Source organism: Colletotrichum aenigma (genome assembly GCF_013390185.1).
Source record: "Colletotrichum aenigma strain Cg56 chromosome Unknown KSG_Cg56_contig03, whole genome shotgun sequence".
NCBI classification, from domain to species: Eukaryota; Fungi; Ascomycota; class Sordariomycetes; order Glomerellales; family Glomerellaceae; genus Colletotrichum; species Colletotrichum aenigma.
The window spans coordinates 3,003,333-3,029,039 of record NW_023500909.1 but is presented as its reverse complement, the minus strand read 5'-3'; the positions used below and the strand labels follow the sequence as shown (position 1 = coordinate 3,029,039).

General features: G+C 56.2%; 6 protein-coding genes across 6 annotated transcripts; 3 read left to right on the top strand and 3 right to left on the bottom strand.

Annotated features, from left to right (window-relative positions):
* Positions 1–557: 557 nt before the first annotated feature.
* On the top strand, positions 558–1,231 carry tim22 (Mitochondrial import inner membrane translocase subunit tim22; the record flags this gene model as incomplete). Its single annotated transcript, XM_037320030.1, has 3 exons — positions 558–638; positions 697–792; positions 875–1,231. The coding sequence occupies 3 exons, from the start codon at positions 558–560 to the stop codon at positions 1,229–1,231; spliced, it is 534 nt and encodes a 177-aa protein (XP_037182386.1).
* Positions 1,232–1,845: 614 nt separating this feature from the next.
* Positions 1,846–3,529, bottom strand: CGCA056_v004774 (putative glycosidase; the record flags this gene model as incomplete). The annotated part of the gene is made up of 4 exons (XM_037320029.1): positions 1,846–2,616; positions 2,675–2,721; positions 2,780–2,833; positions 2,905–3,529. The coding sequence occupies 4 exons, from the start codon at positions 3,527–3,529 to the stop codon at positions 1,846–1,848; spliced, it is 1,497 nt and encodes a 498-aa protein (XP_037182387.1).
* Positions 3,530–6,782: 3,253 nt separating this feature from the next.
* On the bottom strand, positions 6,783–8,567 carry prp45 (Pre-mRNA-processing protein 45; the record flags this gene model as incomplete). The annotated part of the gene is made up of 2 exons (XM_037320028.1): positions 6,783–6,950; positions 7,008–8,567. The coding sequence occupies 2 exons, from the start codon at positions 8,565–8,567 to the stop codon at positions 6,783–6,785; spliced, it is 1,728 nt and encodes a 575-aa protein (XP_037182384.1).
* A 637-nt stretch (positions 8,568–9,204) lies between these two features.
* Positions 9,205–11,248, bottom strand: CGCA056_v004772 (FAD-linked oxidoreductase ZEB1; the record flags this gene model as incomplete). The annotated part of the gene is made up of 2 exons (XM_037320027.1): positions 9,205–11,093; positions 11,155–11,248. The coding sequence occupies 2 exons, from the start codon at positions 11,246–11,248 to the stop codon at positions 9,205–9,207; spliced, it is 1,983 nt and encodes a 660-aa protein (XP_037182385.1).
* Positions 11,249–15,559: 4,311 nt separating this feature from the next.
* Positions 15,560–17,091, top strand: CGCA056_v004771 (uncharacterized protein; the record flags this gene model as incomplete). The annotated part of the gene is made up of 4 exons (XM_037320026.1): positions 15,560–15,806; positions 15,884–15,909; positions 15,958–16,460; positions 16,518–17,091. The coding sequence occupies 4 exons, from the start codon at positions 15,560–15,562 to the stop codon at positions 17,089–17,091; spliced, it is 1,350 nt and encodes a 449-aa protein (XP_037182382.1).
* Positions 17,092–19,251: 2,160 nt separating this feature from the next.
* On the top strand, positions 19,252–25,372 carry mat2b (Methionine adenosyltransferase 2 subunit beta; the record flags this gene model as incomplete). The annotated part of the gene is made up of 7 exons (XM_037320025.1): positions 19,252–19,436; positions 19,492–19,511; positions 19,577–20,029; positions 20,079–20,340; positions 21,901–22,529; positions 22,716–23,539; positions 23,597–25,372. 7 exons carry the CDS (start codon positions 19,252–19,254, stop codon positions 25,370–25,372), a joined length of 4,149 nt encoding a protein of 1,382 aa, XP_037182383.1.
* Positions 25,373–25,707: the final 335 nt, after the last annotated feature.

Here is a 25,707-nt window from a genome sequence, read left to right as displayed (position 1 = left end):
AACAGGTTGAAGTTATTAGAATCACGTCCGATGCTGCATCTCGGAGTGGTATCGATAAACTGCAGTCAATTATGGCTGGACGGAAGTTGGAGCCGAAGACGGGCAGGATTGGTCTCAACTCTTATTTTGACCAATAGGCATTCATATGATAGGCCGAGCGGGGTCATTGCGGGCGATTCATTCCGTGCCCACGCGATAGAGGCAGACTTCTTGTAGCTCATTTTAAGACGTTGAAACGAGTGTTGTTGTCCAGCACGAGTGATGATGTTGTGTTTACTGACTTGGGCGACGCACGGAGAATGCCCGGAGGGACCCCACCAACTTCGGGAGCGACCGCTCGGAGGCCGGTCGGAGAAGCACGTGCCACTGGACCCAAATCCGATAAGATAAGAAATTTATCTTTTGCCATCGAGAACGCTGAGTGGTTTGCTGCGGCAGAGTTTTGGTGATCCGTCAACTCCCGCGAACCTCGTCTTCCACGCGTCGCGATCGCATTCAACTATCGCGCTTCGAGCAACGTTCCTCCCTATCGCGAAACATCGATCGATTCATTCATCATGAGTTTCCCCGGTGTTGGCCCTCAGGCGGGATCGCCAGCCGATGCGGCAATGGGTCCCTCGGATCCGCAGATGGCAGCTGTACGTGTGGACATTTGCGCAACTGTGAGAGGAGCAAAACACTGACGATCCGTTGTAGATGCAAAATTTCATGGAGAACTGCTGGACAAAGAGCGTCATGTCTGGTGTGATGGGATTCGGCATGGGTGGACTGTTTGGCATGTTCATGGCCTCCGTAAGCTCCCCTCCCCACTCTCTTCTCCCCTCCACGAGGTCTTTCGCCAGAACGAGAGAGATTGGCTAACGAAACAAAACAGATGTCCTACGACACACCCTTCCACACGGCGACGATCGACGGCAAGCCGACGACGACGCCCATCGCGGAGCTGCCGCTGCGGCAGCAGCTGCGGGTGGGGTTCAAGGACATGGGGACGCGGTCGTACAGCATGGCCAAGAACTTTGGAAAGGTGGGCGCGCTGTTCGCGGGCATCGAGTGCGGGATCGAGGGGCTGCGGGCCAAGAACGACCTGGGCAACGGCGTGGCGGCGGGGTGCCTGACGGGCGGGATCCTGGCCAAGAACGCGGGGCCGCAGGCGGCGCTGGGCGGGTGCGTTGCGTTTGCGGCGTTTAGCGCGGCGATTGACGCGTACATGAGGAGTCCGAAGGACGAGTAGATGGGTGGTATGGGAGTGTATGAAAAAAAAAAGGGGGTGGTGACGGCTTCACATTGTTTGCATTGCATGGCGTTCAAGGGGAGCCTCTTCGGGATGGAGGCTTCGACGGGGGGAGGGATGATAGACTTCAAGGGACCTCTCCACTTTGACTTTTTCTTTCCCCGGGCTGTGGCAGGCAGCATTTCTTGTATGATGATGGGTTGGGACCAAAACTCCTCACTTTCGGTGTGTGTATCATGTCACTTGACGACAAAAGGCACAAGTTTCTTGCGGTTGCGAGAAGTGAATTGTAATATATAGACACAAGACCATTCTAGACATTAAGTCCGCAGCCATTCTGAAATGGTGAAAGAACTATGAACTTTTGTTGCAGGACTTTTGCGTCCGCCCTTTTTGGTCTTACATGTAGAAAATCCCTGCCTCTCGAGTGTAAAACCACAAGAATGTTCGAAAGGCTCGCTCGCTCATTGAAAGTCAAAAGGTCATTGATCGCCCGCCCGGTACGATCATTTCAGCCACCGGTGACCTGCCTCGGTGGCAATCATCTCATGCTTTATATCGTGAAACAGTGTTTTCCAGTATGAACATATCCCTTTTTTTAGTAGTCTATCACATCACGAAGCCGAGTAGAACTTGAAGGTTCCAAACTCCCAGTACGCCGTCTCGAAGGCGCTGGGGTTGTTGGCCTGAAAGTCGGAGCAGCTCGTGCCGCCGCAGCCCGAGTCGGCGTACTTGGCCTCGACGAGCGAGCCGCAGACATCAATGTTGATGATGAGCGACTGGTTCTTGAAGTGCGACGACATGTCGCAGGACGTGTTGGGGAAGTCGGCGAGGGCCTCGCCCCAGGCGCTCGGGTCCGGCGAGCTGTTCGTGATGTCGGACGGCGCACTGGAGCGGGCAAACTGCCACACGCGAATGCCCTCCTCGCGCCACTCCATGGCCATGTAGCCGCCGCCGCCCTTGTTGAAGGCGGCGCCGTACGAGGAGGTGGTGCCCTCGACGCCGCAACCGGCGTTGGAGTTTGTCGAGTTCTTGCAGTCCGTCTCGAGGACGCTGCCCGTTTGCTTGCGCTTAACGTCCATCTTGCAGCCCGAAGTGGTGTGCAGCGTCATCTGGTTGCCGTCGGTGCCCTGGTTGATGGCCTCCATGACGTCGATCTCGCCGTAGTCGGGCCAGTTGTTGGGGTCCGAGAACCACAGCGCCGGCCAGGAGGCGCACCCGTACGGGGTGTGCTTGACGTCGAAGACGAAGAGGCCCTTGTTGTACTGCGTCTTGGACTCGACGCGGACGGAGAAGCGGCCGGTCGAAGCATCCGGGGTGGAGCTATTGCCGGTGGTGCTGTCGACACGGAGCACCGCTGTGTCGGAGGTGGCGTACGTCAGGTTCTTTTTTGGCTGGTGTTCAGTTTGATGTTACGTCAAGTAGGAGTGGTGTTGAATGTACCCGTGATGCCGCCTCAGCTGAGCCGACGTAGTGAACCATTCCTCCCGCTGTCGGGCTCAGTTAGTATGCTGCTGCGCCGGGCAGTCGAGTGTGAGTGGAACACACTTGGGTCATATGTGTTGAAGTAGTTGAACTTGTCAAAAAAGTCCTCTCCAGAGTCTGTGTTGGGGTTTCCAATTTTCATCAGTCGGGGATTTCTGGTGAGGAGTCCTCGCATGGTTGATTCGTACATGTGTCACTCAGTGTATACGACAGCTTGGAGTAGTCTGGGTATCGGTTGGCGTTGGCCTGGGTGACGGCGACGGCGACGATGATAACGATGAGAATGATGATGGCGGCACTAACACCAGCCCAGATACGCTTCGTCCACCCTCTAGGATCCCACCACGCGGTGGCGGGCTTCTGGGCGAGGCGCTCGTTCGAAAAACCGTATTCGCCCATGATGTTGTAAGTCGAGTCGTTCATTGAGTCCGGGTACGGGGAGAATCCCCTGGGCCAGTCTGGGGTCTTTATCTCGTCTCGAAAAAGTGGATGCACCAGGACCTTTGGGGGGACGACGAGAATCTCCGCAAAAGGTTTCGCCTTATTGGGCGAGGCGATGAACGAGTGTGGCTGCGCCACGAAGGCACTCGGGGGAGGAGGAGAGCGTTGAGGTTTCTTCAGGCCATGTTGACCGGGCCATGTTGCGGCAGCGCGAGGCCTCGGGCCCGGTGTGGGGGTGGGAAGCAGCGGTTCTAGATCGAGGGCGACGGCTCTTGATTTGCGTTTTGGCCTGGGAATGACAGGTTTCGGGCCCTTCCAGTATTCGAACGGAGTGTAGCCGAGTGATGAGTTTGGCCCCAGATTTGGAACCATCGTCTTCAAGCTGATACGCTCCCCGATTTAAAATCAGAGCGTCCGACGATTACGCCTATCATACGTACTACGTACGCGTGTACGTTGCTGGTGGTGGATCGCTCTAACAACCTGGGCCCAATGGGACTAGTCCAGTTGCCCGACTCCAAGTGTGTCTGCAGGGGATGCCGATACGTCTCGCATCAGGGGGGAACTGTGAAGAGCGCGCTGCTGTGAGTCTAAGGCGCGGGATTCTCGTATTATTGAGCCAGCTTTCGGGCTAGTATAATATGGCGTGGTATGCCGGGGGGATGAACCGTGGCTCGGTGAGCGCGGGCAACGATGGAGATATGGGTACTTTGGACGGGGTTGGTGTGGTAGCTGAATGTGAAGGCGGCGCAGTCCTCGCAGAGGCATGAAATGAAATTATGGAGAGATATTAAAATGGAAGGTAGTGTAAACGCCCGGTACCAAAATTAACGACGACGAGAAGAGATGAGGGAACGGAACGAGGCCTGGACGAACCGGAGGTGGGCAGACCGGAAAGAAATAAGCATCGTCGTGGGCTCCTCCGTCAAAGACACGACAAAGTTCGCCGCCGAGGCCACGACGCGGGGGGCAGAGACATGATACAAGGTGCCCAACAAGTAACCGCCAACTTGGCAATTGAGCTTCAGCAGTGCGTCCGAGGTATGGGTGATACCCTGGACGCTCGCAGATGCCAGGGGTTAGGCATAAGGAAACAAAAGAACGACTGGCACCGCCGCCGGACGCCAAGTTCGGGCTCGGATGCAACTGGATGACGGCGCCGACCACGAGAGCTTCGGGAGCTAGTTTGCAGGTGGTGGTCGTGGAGAGGCCAGACGACAGACACTGCCAGACCACACCAGACAAGACGAGACCAGGCCAGGCATGCCTCGCAGGCTTCTGCAGAGCATTGAGCCAGGGCGGACAGTGACACTCTCTACACGAACCTTGACAGGCCGGGGTTTTGGTGTGTAGTGGACTCAGACCTGAGGTGCATCGCAAAAGTCAAGTCTGTCATGCTGGCCGCTGATGGCTGGCCGGTGCGTCCGGGGTGTCGTGTCTGGGAAGAAGCTTCTTGTTCATGCTTTGGGGCCAGAGACACCTCTCGGGCATGAAGGAAGGGGCAAAAGAGGACAGCGACGGAACATCTGAAGTGGACGTGCAGCACGTCGTTACAGGGTCCTGTCTTGGTCTCTGGAGTGGGATCTTGCTAGAGCGCGGCAGGTAGCGAGGAATGAGAAACATAGATGGGATGGAATGGGGGACTGCCGGCCGGGGTCTTCGTCCCTGGCGGAGTTCTGCTGCTCATCCATCCACACACTCCACGACTGACTCCACGAGGAGGAACCAAGCTTTTCTTCAGCTGGGCGGGAGGAGGTCAGGTTGACTTCGGCCGGATCTCAGCTTCGCCGTTCGTTCATGGAGATGGAACGGAAAGATGAGAACACCTGCCTCGGCTTGATCTATGTCCCTCGGCGAGAGTGTGTGTTGGCTGGCGCCCGGTCAGTGCTACTAGAAAACGAGTCCGAACTGCTGATGCAGGAACAAGAAGCAAAAGAAAGGCTTGACGTTGAACTCGGATGATGCAGCCGGGCTCGATCGACACTTCATAGCGCCTCAAAGCGCGCCGCCTGCAGGTGCCACACTGCCATGGCGTACGGGGCGAACAGCGCACCTGGGCTAAGGGGCTTGGCGACAGGAGCCAAGTTGGGCGCTGAAGCCAACCGAAGTCTTGGGCCATCAGTCCTGTCTTCCATTCCAGTCTCTCTAAACTCCACCATCAAAAAGTCTCAACGTTGCTCTTGTCTCGCCAGGCACAGGGAAAAGAGAAGAAAATAACTCTGAAAAAATTGGAATAATAAAAACTTACCTGTTAGCTGTCTCCATACTGCGGTAGTTGTTGCCCTCTCCTCATGTATCCGCAAGGGCTCCGCCGCATGAATGGACATCAGCCCGCTGACAGAACCCAACATCTCGTGTCGATCTGCGCTTGGAATCCCGCATTCGGATCAGGCTTGACTTGCCCGCTGCCGCTCGTGCAACCAGGAACTCAATGGACAAGAAGAAGGGTTGGGGGAAGGGGAACGCTCACATATGAACCGAGTCGATCAGCTCTCGCAAACCTGGTCTCTACGAGTTGGTGGGCTGAGGCTGCATCGGAACTGCTGGCGAACGCTGCCGAGAAAGCCAAAATCTCAGAAGTAAGCCTCAAAACTCTGAGTCTCAACTCTCGACTCGAACAAGCCAACAGCCGCATCTCGATGCCGAACTCCAGAAATTAAGCTTACCAGAATGGCGCACTCTTCTGGCTGGTAAGCTCGCGATGCTTCAGCTGTGGCCAACTTTCCCCATTCATGACTTCCCCCCTGCCTCTCGCCCTTACCCTTTTGCTCCAATCCAACCTGCTGGAACTTGGAAAGTGGTTGACTAGCATCGTCACATCATCGGCATCGGTTGGTTCTTGGCCAACGCTGCTATAGTCTCCGACCCAGAGCTTAACACAAGAATCAAAAAAGAGAGAGCGAGAGGGAACCACTACAACTGTTTCAACAAGCCGTCAATCAAGCTATGGACAACAAATATAGGCCGGAACGTCCACTGCTCCATGTCCCACGTTTCCCACCCTGCCTGATCTTCGTCTCAACTTTCCCCCCCTTCAAGCGCCCCAAACCCAACCAACCCCTGCCCGCCTGATGTCTTGACTGTTGCTTCCGAACATTGACGCAGCCAATGACCACCCGCGGCGCCGTCCTCGTCGACCCTGACTATCACTTGAGCCCGACACACCCAACTCTGACAAGTTTTACCGAACCATCAAGCCTGCCTGTCTGGCACGAACCCGGATCGTCTGGCGAGCATGCCAGAAAAGAAAAAAAAGTGTCCGCCTCGTCCGGTTCTCGGCTTTGAGCTTGCTGAGCCAAACGATCCCGCATGAATCTCGAGGCTTTGAAACCGTCAACGTCGCTGCGGACTGGCCAGTCGGCTTTCACCCCTTGCCTCTTCGCCCTAGAACATTGGTTACACCACGCAATCGTCCAATGGTTCTTCGTCTTAGCTCGCACCGACTTCTGTACGGAGCTCACCAAATTCTTTTTCTGCATTATGCTCTCCGCCCTGATTTCTCAACATCGTCGCTGTCTTCACGCGTGCCTATTTTTCCACCATGCCTCAACGAGTCGCCATCTCGATGGCCGTCTGCGTTCCGCCGCGCCGAACAAGCCTGCTGCCTGGTGCTAGTCCCTGCCCTTTAATCCTCGTCTTCTTCTACTCGGGCCCGCTTTGACTGCCGGGATTCTTCGTCATTGAGTCCGTATCCTCTCTTGGACGATGAACTCTGCTCCACCTCGGACAAAAACTTGTCAACGTTGAAGGGGTCTCCCGCGTCCTTTTCGAACTGTACTGGTCCCTCCCTTTCCTGTAAAGCAGACTTGTTAGCTTTCGTCTTCGTTGCGCTGCGAGCTGGCAAGCTTACCTCGACATCTTCTGTGCCCTTGAATGTTCCTCTGCCGAGGGCCTCGCCGAAGCGGCTGGACTTTTGAATCTTGGCCATCTCCTTGTCGCCCGCGGCCTCATCCTCTTCGTCGTCCATGTTGGCCCGAGGGCGGTAGATATTGTTGATGACTTCTTGTGCCGCAAACAGCGGCTTGTCGTAAGGGTTGTCCTCGTTGAAGCCGCTGTCAAAGCCGCTGGTCTGGTTGAAGAGTCTTGAATCGTACATCGTCTCCTTGGACTGTGTGGGTTTCGCAAGGCCGAGCGCAATCTTTTCAGAGATATCCCGGTTTTGCTCCCTGGCCATGACTTGGACCCTCCTCTCGGCTCCCATCCGTGACTGACGTAGCTTCCTTTCCTCCTCGCGCATCCTTTCCTTTCTGGCCCTCTCTCTCTCTCGCACTTCAGAGTCCTCTGAGCCGTCCGAGTCTTCCGAGTCAGAGCCGCTGTAGCTGCGCGATCGTGACCTTGACCTTGAGTCGCGTCGACCGGCACCGGCGCGCTCTTCGCGAGCCTTCTGCGCCAGCATCCTCAGGTTCTCCTCCTTTTGCGCCTTCTCCTTCTCCGCAAGTCTCTGCTGCATGGCCGCGCGCTGTCTGACTTCTTCGCGAGCGTGTCTGTCGGCAACGTACAGCGCTTCAGAGAACTGCGCAAACTTGTCGTTGATTGCCACATCCTGGAGACCTCGGCCGTCGGCTGCCAATCTCTTGTCCAGGGGCACTGTGAAACCCTTGGGGTTCTTCCAGTTCGACACTGGCGGGGGTATACGCCAGTCCTCCTGGTCCTTGGCCGTCAGCTTTCGTGGCGGTGATCTCAGGACTGGAGGAGGAGGGCTCGGTGGTCCGCGGGGGATCTTCTTGTGCTTGAACTTTGGGGGCTCCATCGGGTCCCGTTGCCTTTCCACAATCTTCATGATGCGATCTTGCTTCTTGGAGTTGTCGCCCATCTGGTTTGCCGGCGTGTACCGCACAAATGTCGGGTCCTTGCGGTTTCCAACATTGACATTCTTGGGCTTCTGCGCCGCCACTGCGCCGCTGACCAACGCTGCCAGTGCATTCTTTGTTTTTTCTGCAGTCGCAGCAACTTCTTCTTCACTCGGTCGGCTAAGGTCGATCTCGCCCGCGTCGGCGCGTTGGCGGAGGGGAATAAGGTCCTTAAATGAGGTGTGCACGATTCTGTCCTCGCTGTGGCCCTGACGCGCGATGGCGCCGTAGTCGAGCTTTCCGTCGGCGTCGACCTGGATGGCGAGCGCGTTGCTTGCTGACGCTCCCTTCTTTCCCATATCTTGCGGGTACTGTGCAACCGGAATCTCGGGGAACGCGCCACCATCGCCAAAGTCTTCGGGGCCTCGAGGGCGCCATCCTGCGCGTTGCCCGTACGGTGGAGGACCGGATCTCTTCAGCACAATCTGGGTCTCATCGAGCTGACCGGCGCCTACGATACGCGGGCCGCGTTGCTGAGCGCGTGATGGAACCTCTTCATCTTCGCCGGTGTACTTGGGTTTCGGGAGGGCCGCGGCCAGAGATGCGGCGATGGAAGCCATGATGGACGACGGCTCGTTCGTGAAGCTATGGTTGAAGAGTTTGGGGGAGATGTCACCTTGAAATTCAGAGGCAGGTTATGCGCCTGTCCGGGTACGGTTTAGCGTGAAATTGAAAGTGGGGCGCGCAGTCAGGTACGTCTCCGCCACTGAGCCACACTGCAGCACCTTCCTGCCAAGCTTCATCCAACCTGGGCATACGAATTACAACGTCGCCGTATATTGCAAGAGATCGGAAGGGACCGCCTCATTTTCCTGTGTCTAGTTGACTACATTTTCTGTGTACTTGGTGACTCTAATGGGAAGGACGAAGATAGACAGCGATAACAGCAAAGATTACAACAACGAAGCAGCGACGACGACGACGGCGGTAAGGAGAGTATAGCCACAGAATAAACGAGAAGAACGACGCTAAAACCGTCAACATAAGCCGCAAATTCATCTTTCAAAGGTTTGAATATCAGTATCTTGAAGTCTACATGGTTTAAACTTTGCTATTCTCGGGCGTTGAGATCATCTACTAATGTTGGTTTAGGCTGCAAGTGGCGCGAATTGGCCTTGTTATATACAGCGACAATATTTACAGAGAAATGAGGAGACGATGCCCTCAAAATGATACAATATCCTACACGCCAATCAACTACCCTTTGCGGCACAACTTGCTGTTCTGAGAGGGCAAGTTGCCCATAATCATCTCCGACATCTCCCAGTTTTCGGATCCGACGCCGTTCTGTGCGTAGAAAACGTCGTTGGGATCAAACCTCTTCTTGAGCTCGAGAGCCTTGTCGTACTTGGTACCCCAGAAGGCCTGGGTGAAGTCGGGCTCAATGTAGTCCGACTCGGACATGTACGCGCCGGCGCCGGGCGAAACGTCGCGGAAACGTTGCATCCAGTCGAAAGTGAGGGTGTCACTGGCGTTCTTGATGACAGGCTCGTCGGCCGTGGGATCCCAAAGGGCGGCCGTGATGCAATGCATCACAGTCTCGCGCCAAGCAGAGTTGACGGCGTTGTCGGGGTATCCCTCAGGTGCGGCAAAGATGTTGAAGGCGACGATGTAGCCACCGTCCTCGACAACGGACTTGATGGCTTCGAAGGTGGCGTTCAGCTTGGTCTCGTCCTCCCAATTGGCCTTGGGAAAGAGACGACTGGCTTGGCGAATCGCGTTGGATCCCCAGGGCTCGAGAGGGAATGAGACAGACCAGGCATCATAAAAGTTTTCGTACTCTGCATAGACGGGCTCGACGTTGAGGCCAATCTCAGCCCACTTTGCGAGAAGAGGCGCCGTCAAGTTGCGGAGCTCCGCCTCTGTCATGTTGGGCGCCCACCAAGGGCCCATGTCGAAGGCGAAAGAGGTGCCGAGGTTCTGAATACGGAAGTATCCGTAGTTGGCATTGTCGACAGCATACTCGATGAAGCCATCGAAGTAGAGGCGCAGTGCGGTCCAGAACTGGTCGGTGGTCACATTGTCGCCAGTCGAGAAGGCAAAGGTGGCGGTGCTGACCTTCATCTTGGGGTAAGCCTTAACGACGGCAGATGTCACGACACCGTACGTTGAGCCACCACCACCGCGGATGGCCCAGAAGAGGTCCGTGTTTTCAGACTCGCTGGCAGTCACGAAACGGCCATCAGCAGTGACGACTTCAAAAGAAAGAACATTATCGGCAGCCATGCCGTAGAGGCCGGACAAAGGACTGTGGCCACCTCCCTGGACGTAGCCACCCATGACACCAACGGTCTGACCTTCGCCACCGATGGCAGTGACGCCGTTCTTGTTTGCTGCCTCATAGACCTCGAAAGCCCGAACACCTGCACCGAGCTTAAAGGCAGGACCACTGTAGGAGTCCTGCTTGTAGCTCTCGAAGAACTTGATCTCGTTGAAGTTGTGGGTCCAGATGGACAGCGAGCCAGCACCGGTGGACTTGGCACCGAAGTCATGTCCGGTGTTCTTGACGACAAGGCGGAGGTTGAGGTTGCGGGCGAAGTTGATGGCCAGTTGAACGTGAGCCACGGTGGTCGCCTCGACAACATAGGAAGGCAGACCGCCAACCTTGCAGCTAGTCTCGCCGACGTTGAGGGTCGGAGGCATGCAGTTCAATCCTTCGAAGAGGACAGCATTGATGGCAGTGGGATCCTCGGTGTGGTAATACGAGCCGTTGACCCAGTTTGTGGTCAGGAAAGCGCATTTTGCCTCATCATAGTTGCCAAAGTCGTCATAGCACACAGAGGCTTCGGGGATGGTCTTGGTGAGAGCACCACCGAGAAGGAGGTCGAAGACACCCCATATCAGGCTGTTGGGGTATAGGATGTCTCCTGGATAGGTCTTGCATCGGCCGAAGAGAGATCTCTTATTGACCGAGGTGGCATCATCGAAGCCAAAGAGGGAGATGTTGGACAACTCGAGGGCCGTCAGGTTGGCGAGGACAGCATCGGTCAGCTGAACCTTCTCTTGGTCGTTGAGACCAGCAGATGTGCTTGCGACGGCGACGTTAGCAACCTCCGCGGCCGGAGCGACGGTGGAGTTATCGGCAGCTGAGAGATCGTCAGTTGGAGAGAGTCCTGGTCGAAGCAACACACACCCAGAAGTGCTCACCAATTTCTTGGCCATCGACCTTGATCGTCTGGGCCGAGACCAGCTGACTGACGGACAGCAGAGCCGCCGTCCAAACAGAGCGCGTCGAATACATGATTACCACGTGGATTCAGACGCGAAGGGCTGCTAACGGACGAATGGGTGTGTGAGAGATGACCACCAAGGCGGGAAGAGGCGCATCAAATATATCAAAACTTCGTGGTCGACAACGGTGGCAGCGGGGTGAACGCGTGGAGACCGAGATGAGCAATGGAACGCTAGACTGGACGGTTGGACTAGAGCCCGATTCGGTGGACACTGCAAGACCAACAACGGAAATGGCTTCGCAATGCCACCAACGAGATCGAATGATGCGGCCGGCAAAGGGAATTGTTTTTTGTGGAGGCTGAATGACAATAGTCGGTTGTACGCTTTGTTCGTATACAAATTGACGCAGGGCAACGCATCCACGGCCAAGATACAATATTTGCAGGGCTCTTCTAGAACTATTCCACTCGCAGAAGTCAAGATTGGGGGCGAAGACACGAAAAGGAGCGACTATCGACGGGCGAGGTCCTGGATGGGCGCAACGGGCGGCGGATGCACAGCAGGCATCATTCACTGGGTCACAGTCCTCCTTTGATTACAGCAGCCAGAGAATTACTTGAGTAGAACCCCTTGAGGGAGATGAACAATGCCAGCCTGAATGGAATTGGGCGAGAGGCAAGGAAGAGGCGACGAGCAGAGTGATACGGCGCCGAGGAACGGCAAAAAGTCTTACACCAACACGGCTCGGAGAAGGAAGGCAGAATGCTACAGTGATCCAACCCTCGTTGTCCACCTCGATATGCAACTTCAGCTCCACTTCGACTCGGCCTGGTCAAGGATCTCATGGATCCAGTTCAGATTGGCGGCCGTTGAGTGGCTGGACGTTGGAAATCGGAGTCTGGAGCACTGGCTCCTTGGCCGAGATGGCGGCCCCCGCATGCTTCGCCCAGGCACAGTAGCCCCGACCCTTGCCATGCATGTCGTTGTCATCTCGGTCCTGGTCGACGTTGGGTTGTGGTGGTATGCCGACCTGACCGGCGCAAGATGCCCGGTCAAGTCGGCTAGACGGTCTTTCGACCAACCGCAGTATCTGCGCATCAACATCCCGCGGAGGTAGGTCTGCCTTGGGGAAAGTTGCCCTGCTACCAGTTGATTTCCTCTTCTCAGCAGGTGCAAGCAGATACATCAGCTCACGTTTGGACGAACCGTTCTCACCGCACAGTACGTCAAGCTCGGCCGACTGAGTCAAGTCAAGAGTCCAGTCCGGTTTCTTTCTCTTCCGGCTTCTTCAACTCGCGTCTTTTCTTCTTATCCTTCTCCACGAGGTCCACTTGGCGGTTTTGCCATTCGCCGCTTGATCCACACGGCCAACACTACCTTGAGTCGGGCCAGCGTTTAGTGCGCGGTTGGATGCGATGGGAGATGCGCAAGTATAAAAGATTGCCGTGGGTTTCTCCTGTCCACGGTATCCCGGCGACTTGCCAGATTCGGGTTGTTCGTAAGCAGGTCTCGCTGGACACCTCGATCCTTCGCTCGAGGCGACCTGCAGAGAGACTGAAGAATGAGGCACTTTTTGATCAAGGCACAGTCACTCCTGGTCCCAAGCGAGGATTTCGCTAGCGATTCAGAGACGTCCCCAGGACGGTTTGGAACCGTCATTGCAGAAGGGAAGCCCCATGCTGTGAACGCACACCGGCCGTTTCGTTTTATCGGCTTGTTTAAATTCAGGAACCATCCGTCATCCATTTACCTACTCACAATCAAGCTTAAGCCTGTTGCAACTGACGAGCACTGAACGAACTTTGTCGGGCGATTGCGCGGCGTTCATCTCAACTCTCGGGGCTCGGAGCGAGTTCTAGTCAAGACATTCCGAAGCCTTTTGGCTTCAGCTGGGGAGCATCATATCCAAGGCCGAAACCCGTCTCGCTTCTTCGCCTCCGTGTCTGCCGCGCGAGATCTACCCTGATGGAAATCTGCGCTTTTGCCATTCGGGGGTGGTTGCTCGGCACGAGAGGAGACACGCTCTGCGCGGAACAGGGGTCGCCCACACCCGGCGCGAAAATATATGAAGTTCCCATGCAATTTCTACCCCGGTGGACTCGCAAATTCTGCCGGAGCATCGGATGCCGCACCGCTTCCCGCAAGTGATCACCAACAAGCGGCGGCGCAGAGGCCAGTTCTTGATGCTATCTTATCGCCTGCCTGTCTAGTTGGGTTGGAGTTTAGTTTCGACCTACGACTCTAGGAACTATGAATGTCGAGTTTTGGGGGGCGCACTCTGAGATGTCGACCAGTTCTGCTGTGAATGACACGTCGATTTCTCATCGATTTGGCCGACTGACTGCATCTAACAATCAACCAACAACCACACCAACGTTGAGCCTGACAGCACGGCACTCGCTAATTCCCCGGCTGTCATGCAGTGCTCATTTCTTCACGCCAACGCTTTGTCTCTCGGCTTTCGCACGTCTTCAGCGGCGCAGCAGCTCTCACATGCATGCAACTGCCAGCAAATTTCCCGGCGCGAGACGGCCGATACTTGTTGGATCCAGGAAGTCCGCCCGCAACACCCGAACATCACCAACTTCTCCTCGGTCAGGTGAAGCCAGGTTTGGGCAAACCCCCTATCCCGATGCAGTGCATCGGTGTCAAACACGGGAAAGTCACACAATGCCCATCCTCAATCTTTGTCCTTCACTGCCTCTCCGCCATCTGAAGCAGCCACGCTAGCAAAAAGCCCTCTGGTGTGGGAGGGGTTTCAGCTGGTCCGAACGCTCCTGCGGAACCCCGGTGTGTGATGGCGTACCTGCATCCCGGGATCCCGCCTGAACAACATCGACGTCGTTGGAGTTGGGCCCTCTTCACCCAGCCAGCACGAAACCAATACGAGCGCCTTCGCGATTCATCCAAGGGCCAGCAACCTCCCAGCCAACTGATCCACTATCTCGCGCCTTTTTTTGTTCCTCTTCGGCCCCACGAACCAACTGGACCGCCGACATGGGGAATCGTTCGATATCCCATCCAAGGCAGAGAGACAAACACAGAGACAGACAGAGAGACCCAAGGAAGCTCCACATGCCCACTGGGGCGAGATGCAGCCCGCGATCGAAATACGTACTTCGGTCCCCCGCTCTGCACGCCAACATCCTACAGGTCGCAGCTGCACCAACCCGCCTGCAGAACCCATTCAGTTTAATTTCTTCCATGCTCAAGTGAGTTCCAGGCCAGGCAGCCGTGGAGAGAGCAGATGCTTCTTCGGCTTCCTTTCCTTTTTGATAACCGATCAATGGGTCCGCGAAGAAGAGGACGCACTCGTCTTCGCGCACCCCCCATCTTCAGCAACCCGAGTTGTGAGCAGCCCGTTGGAGACTCTCAGACATGAGCCCATTTCCACGCCGTTGGCAGCTGTCAACTAGATTGCACTTGGAACTCTTCACGCGGGATGGCAGCGGGTGTTCCCCATCGGTTGTAGCTGGTACGCCACGAAAGTCTCAACGCTCGCAAGTGCTGTCACGGGAAAAGCAAGGTAGGTAGCATCTTTCTGGGCGTCTTCCATGGCACGGCCCCAAGACAGATCGACGGGTGGGATGGTGTGGGAGGCACCAATTCCAAACTTCCGGTCCTCATACTACCATCCACACAGGGCTGGACCGTCTGTTCCCATCTCTGGTCTCTTCTCCTTCTCTGAGCCACTCGCCTTCATCCGCCCTCGGCTCCCTCTGCGGCGAACGTATATCCTTGTCTTGATATAAACAAGGGGTGCGTGGATGGGCCGTCCGCAGTGTAGGGTTACCACCGTCCGCAGGCCCAAGTGATCTCTCTCTCTTCCTTCCTCTCTCTTCAAGGGGTCTCCCGTTCTTGCATGGCCACACCCACCCACACAAGTGGTACAGAGGCTGTTTTGGAAGAAATCCGGCGCCACTTGGGGCTGGACTTCCCAGGCAGAGGTCACCGAGAGGTCAAGGTCTGCCGCCCTTCCGTTTGGCTCATGCTTTACCGACCCTGTCGCTGCAGAAGTGGGAAGGGAAGAAAGAAGGAAAGGTAGACCCTTTCAGCCCGCACTAGGGCCTAATATGTGTGCCTCTTGCGAAGGAGGAGCCTGGCAGGTGTTGTAGGCGCGTAGTGTGGCCAAAGTAATCTATGTGTTCCAGGGCGAGCAAAGCAAAGAAACAAAACGCCTTGCCTTACTTTGTGGTTCCGAGGTCTTCAAGCTAGGTGTTATGACATATAGAACCCACACCCCTCTCGAACCTTTCTTGAACCGATTTCCGCAGCACTTTGTTACGAATCTGATCCATATCAGCCAGCCAAGGCTCCTTTGAGCTTGTGAACTCGCGCGAGATATCGAAGGAAGCAAAGAGGACAATCACAGCCGGCCATGTCGCAGGCCATCGCGGCTCTAGTATACGCGGCGCAGGAGGCCCGGAACACAGCGACGACAACGGCAGCGGCCTCGCCTGCCACGACATCTTCGACATTACCGCCCGTCAGCGACGACTACCCATACCCGGAGACGGGGCTCCAGCAGATTGGCTTCTTCATTCTCTTCTTCTTCCCGGCTTTGGCGCTTATTGTTGTGGGATTGAGGGTGTATAGTCGAGTCAGCACGAAGCAGTTCGGATGGGGTAAGTTAGTTATCAAAGCTGGCTTGTCTAGTTTAAGTGTGCGAGATTTGGGCTCTGTGACTAACTGTAGCTTTTAGATGATGGCTTGATATGTTTTGCAATGGTAGGTTCCAACATGCACTTTTCCTTGGATTCACTAACATAGGCACAGGCGGAGTCCGTCGCCGAGACGGGAGCATCTTACATGGGCATGCGGTACGGCTTCATCGGCATCCACGTCTACGATATCCCTCTGGTCGCAGACAACCGCCTCGGCAGTCTGTGGAACTACATCATCCAGCTCCTCTACAACCCGATCCTCGCCCTCGTCAAGACCTCGGTCCTCATGTTCCTCCTCCGCCTGAGTGGGCAGAAGCGGCGCATCCGCTTCGCCCTCATCGGCCTCAACGTCTTCAACCTGACCCTGATGGTCGCCATCTTCGTCACCGTCATCTTCCAATGCCAACCCATCAACTACTTTTGGGAGAAGGCGGGCCGGAACCCGCCCACGGAGGGGAAGTGCATCGACATGAACGCCTTCTACGTCAGCACCGCGTCCCTGACCATCCTCACCGACGTGCTGGCCCTCGCGATGCCGTTTTGGATCTTTCTCGGGCTTAAGATGCCCACGAGGGTCAAGATGGCTCTGCTTGCCGTCTTCGCACTGGGTGGAATGTAAGTTTACGCAACCTCCTCCTTCCAAGTATCTCGGCTTACAAAGGCTTCTTCCAGTGTCACCGCAATCAGCATCCTCCGCCTCCTCTGGCTCGTCGAAGTCGGCTACCACATAAACACCACCGACCCGACCTACGACATCCGCTTCACCTACTCCGCCGTCGAGACGAACCTCGCAATCATCACCGCCTCGGCCCCGGCCCTCCGCGGCCTCTTCCTCCGCTGGTTCCCCAAGTTCTTCGCCTCGCTCAAGTCCTCCTCCAACGGCCGCTACGGCTACGGCCGCTCCGGCGACCCTACGAAAAAGTCGCGGACCACGGCGACGGTGACCACCAACACGCGCGGCCGCAGCGGGACGACGAACCGCGACAACGCCTTCCAGCTCAAGAACATGAAGGGCCGCTCCGAGATCAGGGGCCACTCGCCGACGACGAGCGAAGAGGAGATCATGACGTACGACGGCATCATGCGCACGACCGAGGTGAACATTGTGTACGACGACAAGAGGGACTCAACGCCGAGGCCACCGCCGGCCGGGGGCAGGACGCCGCTACCACCGATGGATAGGGGCCCCGGGAGGAGTCATTACGATACCAAGCTCTACTCGACCAACAGCTCAGAGAGTTTCTGAGAGAGGCCCGGGGGAGGATGGGAGCGGGTTTCTCCCCCTTGTCCTTGGGTCGCTTGTTTTTTGCCATGATGATGATTGCATTGTAGTACAATATAGATTAAAGATGCCTCACGCGCACACACACTGCGAAAACAAAATCGATTTTTCCCGTTTCTTGCTCTCTGCCTCTTCTTGGTGATGCTGCGGTTACGCTGGACGTGGAAGTCGGTCACGAGCCGCGGGGAGGGGATTCCCATGCATATAACGCCGTGTTATTGACCATTGCCGCTAAGAAAAGACGCTCGCTCGAGGGGACGGGGCCCAATGGCACCCAAGCACAGGGATAGGCAATATACTTGATACTTACTCCCCCACCGCATCATCGGGAGCGATTTAGATCACACCCGCCTTTATTCTTTCCGGCCTTGCGACATGGCCTGTACGCGTTCTCGAAACCTCGCCGGGGGTTGGTGGGCTTGGGTGGTGTTTCTTTCTAGCGTCCAAGGCAGGGCCAAGCGCGGGTGCGCCACAGTGGGCTGCGGTTGTTCTGGAAGGGGGCACAAAAATAAAATGCAACGGCACGAGGGAGGGAAGCAACGTCTGTGCAAGATGTGATGGAGTGAGAGAGCCGGCATCGGTGAAGAAGAGAGAACACCGGGCGGAATGTTTCCACAGGATACGCAAAAGACACGGGTTGATTTGGGTTTTGGATTCAAAGCGGGAGATGGACATTGGAGAACCGGGCCGTTGATGCAAGGTAATTTGCCAACGGTGGACACAAGCGATCCCATCTCTTGGCGGAGAACGCCGTGCCGGTGGATGAAGGAGATGGGAAGAATGCTGTCTCGTTATTGCGCATGCCGTCCGGGCCATGGCACGGCACCGGACGGAAGATCGAGATGCGGTTTCAGAGCATTTCCTCGGTGTAATCTGGCTTCATCAGAACTCACGTCGGAGGGGAGATTGGGTCGGGGAATTACTTGCGCCGTAGAGCGTGCCGGCGGCTGCTGCTCCCGATGACTTCCATCGAAAGTTCGGCAGTGAGCCCTTTGCTTCAGGTCTTCCGGAGGGTCTCGTCCAGTTGCTAGCGGCGAGTTCCGCCGCGCAAGCTTTGCTCGAGGAGACGACAATCTTATTAATCGGTCTGCTTGCTAGTGTAAGGGCAGCTCTCCCTGTCCATGTCTTGAGACGCGCCGGTGGGAAGGGCTAGTCTGGGGCACGATGGCGCGAGAATCGGGTGCTGCAACGTCGAGGTGCTCTGGCGGACGATCTGGTGTTATCTGGATGCCCGGGCTATATGATACATAACGTGGTTATCAACATGTCAAAAGGGTTTGCCGCTGTCTGGGTATGATCACCATCGTGCTGACGTCTCGTGAGGCGAGATGTTGCTTACGCAACGCTCGAGGCCCGTTAGCTCGACTGATCCGTCTGGCCGGAAGGTGGGCAGCGTGTAGCATTGGCTAATGTCTTGTCAAAGCCATGTTAAAGGCGCGCGGCCCAAGCATGGCGGTCCAGTGTCGTTGAGGGTTGTTCATGACTCGGGAGGGTTTTGCTCGAGAATTTTCGACAATTTCACTCCTGAAAAGCCAAGGGTCTGGGCAAAACTAGCGGTTTGCGAGCCAACGAGTGCCGTGCTCTCTTGCTCGCTGAAGATTTCGCTTCCGGTACATGGTGAGCCGGCGTCGAATTGGCTCAATTCCAGAGGATCGACGTTCTGCCCTTGAGTTCCGCAACATGCGGAGGCATGCTGCCAACTTCGGGGCAGCTTGAGAGTTGCTTCTGGTCTAGTTTTCTTGCCAGGTGAGCCCGGGCTGTTGCGGCGCCGAAGCCTTCGGAGGGACCCGTGGATACGTCGTCAACCAGTTCGTCTGAAGATATTGCAAAGTTGACCTGTGAGGCTTCGGGGTCCTGGTTTCGAGAGAAACAGGGAGGTCACAGGTAACGCTGTCTCTATGCATTGTGTGAAGATGATGTAATTATCCGGCACACCGTCCAATTGAGTTGTCGCAGGTGAAGGAAACCCCCCACCGCGGGGTAGCTGAGGGGCAGCTAGAGCTTTCTAGCATCGCCAGAGCGAGAGCATAACGCGACGAACAAAGCGTTAGCAGTTCACCAACTTAAATCGCGTTGTTACTTTTGACTTTATTTGGGACTCTGATCGGAGCCTTGATACACGAAATGGCTGGAAAGGACGTCGTTGTGACTGGCGCGACCGGCCTCCTGGGACGCCAGGTCGCTAGAGCTTTCGACCGCAAAAGCTGGAATGTCAAGGGCACGGGATACTCTCGCGCAGACAACGTGTCGGTGTTCAAGGTCGATCTGGGAAGCCCTGCCGGAGTTGAGAAGTTTCTCGAGGAGTCCAAGTAGGTCGGCCTGCGCTCTTGATTTATGGGCAGCTGGAGCTAATGCCTCTCTCAGGCCTCGAGTAGTTGTGCACTGTGTGTCAACCCATATCTAAACTTGCTTCATGTGCATCGAATCGCTCATCAATCGTTCAAAATAGGTGCGGCTCAGCGATATCCTGACAAGGTGGACAGCGACCCCGACGCCGCCAGAGCACTCAATGTTGCCGCCACCAAGTCACTCGCCAGCCTTTGTGCTGCTCGGGGCATCTTCCTCATCTACATTTCCACCGACTACGTCTTCTCTGGAAAGCCTGGAGAGGCCCCCTACGAGAATGACGCCCAGACTGGCCCTACGAACTTGTACGGCCAGACCAAGCTGGATGGAGAGCATGCTATGCTAGAGGAGTACAAGCAGGCCGGCCGCGAAGGTCTCGGTGTCGTCCTGCGCGTACCGGTCCTATACGGTCAGGCAGAAACGCCTGCCGAGAGTGCCACCAACATCCTCTTGGACACTCTGTGGAAGACGCAGGACGGGCAGTCAAAGGTGAAGATGGACCACTGGGCCATCCGATACCCCACCAACACTGAAGATGTTGGTCGCGTGTGCCATGGTAAGCGCACTCTCTCATAGTCCCAGAAGCAGAGTTGACGGTGGATCAGATATTGCTATCAAGTACACGGAGGCCGACGACCGTAGCTCGTTCCCCAAGATCCTCCAGTTCTCCAGCGAGGACAGAATGACCAAGTACGAGATCTGCCAGACGTTTGCCGAGATCATGGACTTGTCGATGGACGGCATCATTGCGAACACGGAGGGCAACGACCCCAATGCTAGTGTGCAGCGTCCGTACGACTGCCACCTTAGCACCAAAGCGCTCAAGGACCTAGGCATCGACGTATCGACAAGCGACTTTATTGGATGGTGGAGACGCGAGGTGCACGCTTTCCGACATTAGTCTGGATCAGCCCCTTGCACGAACTGCATCGGCGAACTTGGACATATGGGAAGTTATGGGCTGACAGATGGGCGGCGGAGCTGTGTAGAAGATGCCACTCTGCTCACAGGTTGTGATGAAGTTCCTCTGCCGCTCTTGGCGCTGGACAGGTAGCGTAAGATGCATTGGGCACACGTGATAGCGATGGCTGTTGTTGATCTAGAAAATCGGTCCGCAAGTCAGGATGCTTCGTCAAAGCATCAGGGGGGAAAGAAGGGACAGAGACAGGGACGCTCAGATGGGTCTCAGGAACAGGTTCATTCCACAATACGAATCCGTCTCTGACACTGAAATGCATACAGTGGTCCCTGCACGAGCGCGTCGCCTGTTCGCGGAAGTGTAAACACGACACATCCCAGACGGCGTTCAGGGCTGGACTTGGAATGCATCGTGGAGAGAAGTGTGATGACACAATAGCCCAGGCAAATTGGACATGAGCGATTGGCATCTGGCTCACGGGGCGCAGTTGCACCTCATTGTGCTGCGTGCCGGTGGACGCGTCTTGTGAAGAGGTGGCCCTTTTTTCTCAAATGTCTCTTGGGTGTCTCACCATGCCTATCGGCGGGAGGTGGAGTTTTAATTGCAAGAGTCGTAAAAAAGCCTCCCTTGGTACCCCGTTCTTGACGGACCCGACTTATGGGAAGGAAGGTCTCGCCACTTTCCTTTTTTCCTTTGGTAAATTTTGCTCTCTCTTTTGCTTCCCTCTCAGACCCGAGTTTACAGGTAATTTTCACCCCTGCGCTGTGTCAATTATTGCCGGTGGGCGGCAGCGAGAGCAGCGACAACTACGACGACGTTTAATTATCTCCTTGCTTCGTTTTTCCATGGTTACACCAATTGGCAATTACGCTTAATTGATACCGGACGGCGTCAGAGTGTCTGAGCGAATACCCGAAGAAGGGACTGCACAAAGGAAAAGAGAAAAGAAAGAAAATTAAGGTCATCTCAATCTGCTGGATCGTTATCAATCACTTGCATGATCTGCAGGGTCCTGGGGGAGGACTGCATCCGGACGCAAGATAACGTTCAGCAGTTCCCTGCTGGGCTGGGGAGATCATCTCCAGCTCCGGCTCCGAGGTCCCAGCGGACTGGGCCGCTGCCGCTTGCGCTATCCGCAACCTACCTACCGCTGCCATCGACGCCATCCATATCGGACGAGAAAATCCGGGGGATTGACAGAGTAGCCCTATCGTCTATCGGATCGATCTCTTCAGACAGACGAGAGAGTAAGGGGTCGGGTCGTCATCGTCGTTTGATTGTTCAGGGAGGCATTCGAATCCTTTGGTCTCCTCTTCGACCGAGAAACAAATCCTTACAAGTACAGAGAGGTATTAATAAATAATTAGCGCAATGGAAGCTGCTGGAGGCGGGCTGCATCCGCGTATTAGTCGGACCATGTCGGCAGGGCCAGGACCACCCAAATCGCCAGCTCCGCATCCACCACGACGGGGACACAGCGTTACCGCCGGACGGCTGACCAGGTACAGGAACCTGCGGGAGCACAAGAGCGTGCTGGACTTTGGCCGAGACTGGAGGGACTGGGACGTGGACATTTTTCAGGATGACGACACTGTGTCGAGTGCCACGACGGAAACGGGCACCGCGACAAGCATTGGCATTTGTATCGGGATCGCCGTCGATGATGAGCAGCAGACGACAGAACAGCAGCAACTGGCGACGGCAGCGGCACGAACACCAGCGAGGAATACGCCGCAGCAGCAGCAGCGCGGCCAGACGACGCCCTCTTCCGCGGCAAGACGGCGGACGGCACCGGCACTCACGCTCCAACCACCGCCGCAGACCCCGCTGCAGTTGTCGCGCCCACAGTCGCATTGGCAGTGGCCCGATGTTGGTGTTGGTGTTGGTTTTGGTGCATTTGAAGACGACGACGACGACGACGGGGCATCCCCCTCCTTTCTCGGACGCGGCACCGCCAGCTGCTACTATGCTTCGAGGTCTAACCTGAACGATTACCACCCGTATTCTTCTAGCACGGAAGCAGCAGAAGCAAGCGTCACAGCGCCGCCGTGTCCCGAGTCTCCTGTGCGGTTCAGCTACCCCAACAGACGGCGGCCAAAAACAGCCCCCAATGCGGCCGAGAGCCCCTTGCAGGGGGGTTCGCCCAGCACCCCAAGCGAACCGGGTTCCTTATTTTCCTTAGCGCGCTCCAGTTCCGGGTCCAGGACCCCAGCCCCAGGGGTTTCCTGCACCCACCAGGCCATTCAGACGAGTGCCCAGCGTCCGCCTGCCCCATCTGCAGGATCAGCGTTATTATTGCCAGCGTCAGCTGCTGATGCGGCAGCGGCACCGTCACCCCTTCTCCAAGCACTCGCTCTCGGCCAGGTACCTGGTGCTGCTTTGCCTTTAGGAGAAGGACCATCGCCTGCAGGATCAGCAGCAGCAGCACCACCACCAACTGCACCACCGCCGAATGTACCACCGCCTCCTCCTCCGAATTTCCTGCCGCCTCCTCTTCCGTTAACCGCAAGGGCAGCACGCGACTCTCTGCCGCCTCCTTTACCCCAGCTGAGGCCTCGCTCACACAACCCGATCCTCGTTTCCAACTCCTCGTCATGCGCCGACCTCAAGCTCTCTGCACGAGCTGACCACGCCCGCTCCCAAATCATCACCAAACTCAACCTCCACCCCGTACCCAGCAGAGAACAGCTCAGAGACGCAGAGTGGGAGAAGCACCGCCAGCAGCAACAGCAGCTCCAACAGCAGATTGAACAGGAGGAGGAAAACGATCGCCGGCGCAAGGACCAGGAACAGGAGGAGGCCACCCGCTGGGCCGAAGAAGTCGCCCGTCTCGAAGCAGAGACTGATCGCATCTTGGCAGAACAGAAGAGGAAGGATCTCGCAAGACTTCAGGCTCAATTAGCCGCTGTTCCCGACCCCCCGCCCCGACGATCCCCCATCGTCAACAAGTTCGCCTTCTTTCTTAGAAAAAGTCGCAAGTCCGACTCTGCTACGCTCACAAAGTCCCCTCCCACATACTTTCAGCCACTTTCGCTCGATTGCCGGCCAGTCAGCGTCATGGATCCCACACGCTTCATTCAGGCCGGTGGAGGCGGCATCGTCCCCCAGACCGATGCCCCCATCACAGCCAGCAATGCCGGCGAACGTGTGAGTTGAACGAGTCGTTCGTACTGTCCCATGCGCCTCTGCTAACACCTCGCCCAGCGAGTGACAATTCGATGCATGCAGTCGTCCATCAGCCTGCCCGTCACCCCCGAGACGACTCCCATGGAAATCTTATATTCGGCCGCCAACCTCATGACCCAGAACATCAACCCGCAAACCAGCATTGTCATGGAGTGCTACTTCGCTTTTGGCCTGGAGCGTCGGCTTAGGCGATATGAGAGGGTGAGAGATGTCTTGAACTCATGGGACCGTGACAGCCAGCATTGCCTTCTCATCATCCCTGGAGACTCTGTCGACAAGAACCCCGATCTAAACGTCGAGGTCGTGCCCCGCACTATCGACCCCCCGGCCGGTCTGATCAACTTTTTGATGTACCACTCTTCGCGACCCGGGAAATGGAATAAACGGTACATCACTCTCAAAGAGGATGGGCAGGTGTTTTCCGCCAAGAAGAAGGACGCCAAGGTCTCGGACAAGGATTCGCTTTCACTGTGTCATCTTTCGGATTTTGACCTCTACTCAGTCACAGAGAAGGACATGTTGAAGCAAATCAGAGCACCCAAGAAGAACACATTTGCCGTCAAGAGTCAGCAAAAGTCCAGCGTTTTCCAAAACACCGAAAACTTTATCCACTTCTTCTCGACCGATGACGCTAGACTCGCTGAGGACTTTAAGAGAGTCCTGCACTCATGGCGCAGTTGGTATCTGGTCAACAAGAAGGTTGATTTGAGCAAGCCAAAGAAGACATCGCGCAGCCCGAACGAGAAGCCCTCGAGTGGTCTCGCCAGAAGCGGGACCCTGCACCGACTCAAAGTATCGGTAGACGAGACTCCATACACGATTGGAACATTCTCTCCGCTCCTGGATATGGAAAAGCTCGAAAAGTCCATTGACGATATTGGCAGGGAGCCTGAGAAGCACTCGATGCAGCCGGCAGAGCAGCTCTCTGTTCCGAAGCAGCAAAAGGTCGTCTCTCGTTCAAGGACCACGCCCAACCTTGCTTCTCCGATGCCGAAGAAGCATATCGATCCATTTGCCAGGGACCAGGAATTCAGGAACAGTGGCTTGCTGGGGCGCGCGTATGAAGGACGAAAGCAGCAGGCTGAGAAGAACGCGGCAGCTGCAGCTCACGAAGATCTCTCGCCCGACAGCCCTTTTACTGGAGGGCTGCTCACCAACTACCCAGAGCCTGAGATGCAGACGTCCGGGCAGCTGAGCGGGATGCCCGCGAGAAGAGGTACGGTGCGCACATCCCGGTCGGCCGTGGAACCCATGGCCCAACCCCGAAGCCGGTCCCGCCCTCCCGTCGCTCGTCCAACTACGTCAGCACGCCCGACAACATCGGACGGACCGTCCCAGAGGAAGCCAGGGATGCCTCAGCCTCTGGTCGACCTAACACCCAAGGTCCCAGACTTGCCTGCCGCTTGGCGTGAGGGTCACGGCCGTGGAATTAAGGCGCCAACAGGCACGCCTTTGATTCAGATGGCTACGGGCTGGGAAAACTCGCCGGATACCACAATGGCACCGCAACTGCCAACCGTAACTCGCATGGGTACGACCAAGGCGTACCCGCCTCAGCGCATGGCTTCGCAGTCGGCGGCCTCAAGACCAAGGAGTCGCTCGACGGCTGGTGGCGCACCCGTCCGCCGAGTCGTGTCCAACGAGCAACCACCCATACCGTCGATGCCGAGACGGACTTCGCGACAAAATGACGAGGACGTGCCGCTGATCAATTTCGTCGAGCGCGAGCGAGGTCGCGACGCGAGACCCCGCGCCTCGCAGGGCCTTGGTCGGAGTGGCACTGTCAGACATTGACCGTTGCCATTTGATAACAATGGCTTGTCTCAACCTTGTCTCAGACGGAGAATGACGCCAAAGAGAAAGAAAAAACCCGAAGTTGAAAAGAAAAGGAAAAACAAGGTCAAGAGCTGCATAATGGCCCGTGAGTTCACAGAAGAGAAGGTCTCGGGGGAAGAGACGAGTAATGGGCCCTGAGTAAGCCGTGCACGCAAGATTTGGCGTATGGGTGATTTAGCTTGTAAGATACCCGGTTGTTGACTTTTGCGTCACACAGCACAAAAATAGGGGGACAGATGTCAAGTCGGTGATGTATCTGGACAGGAAATCTTCTTTGTTTACTTAATATGGCC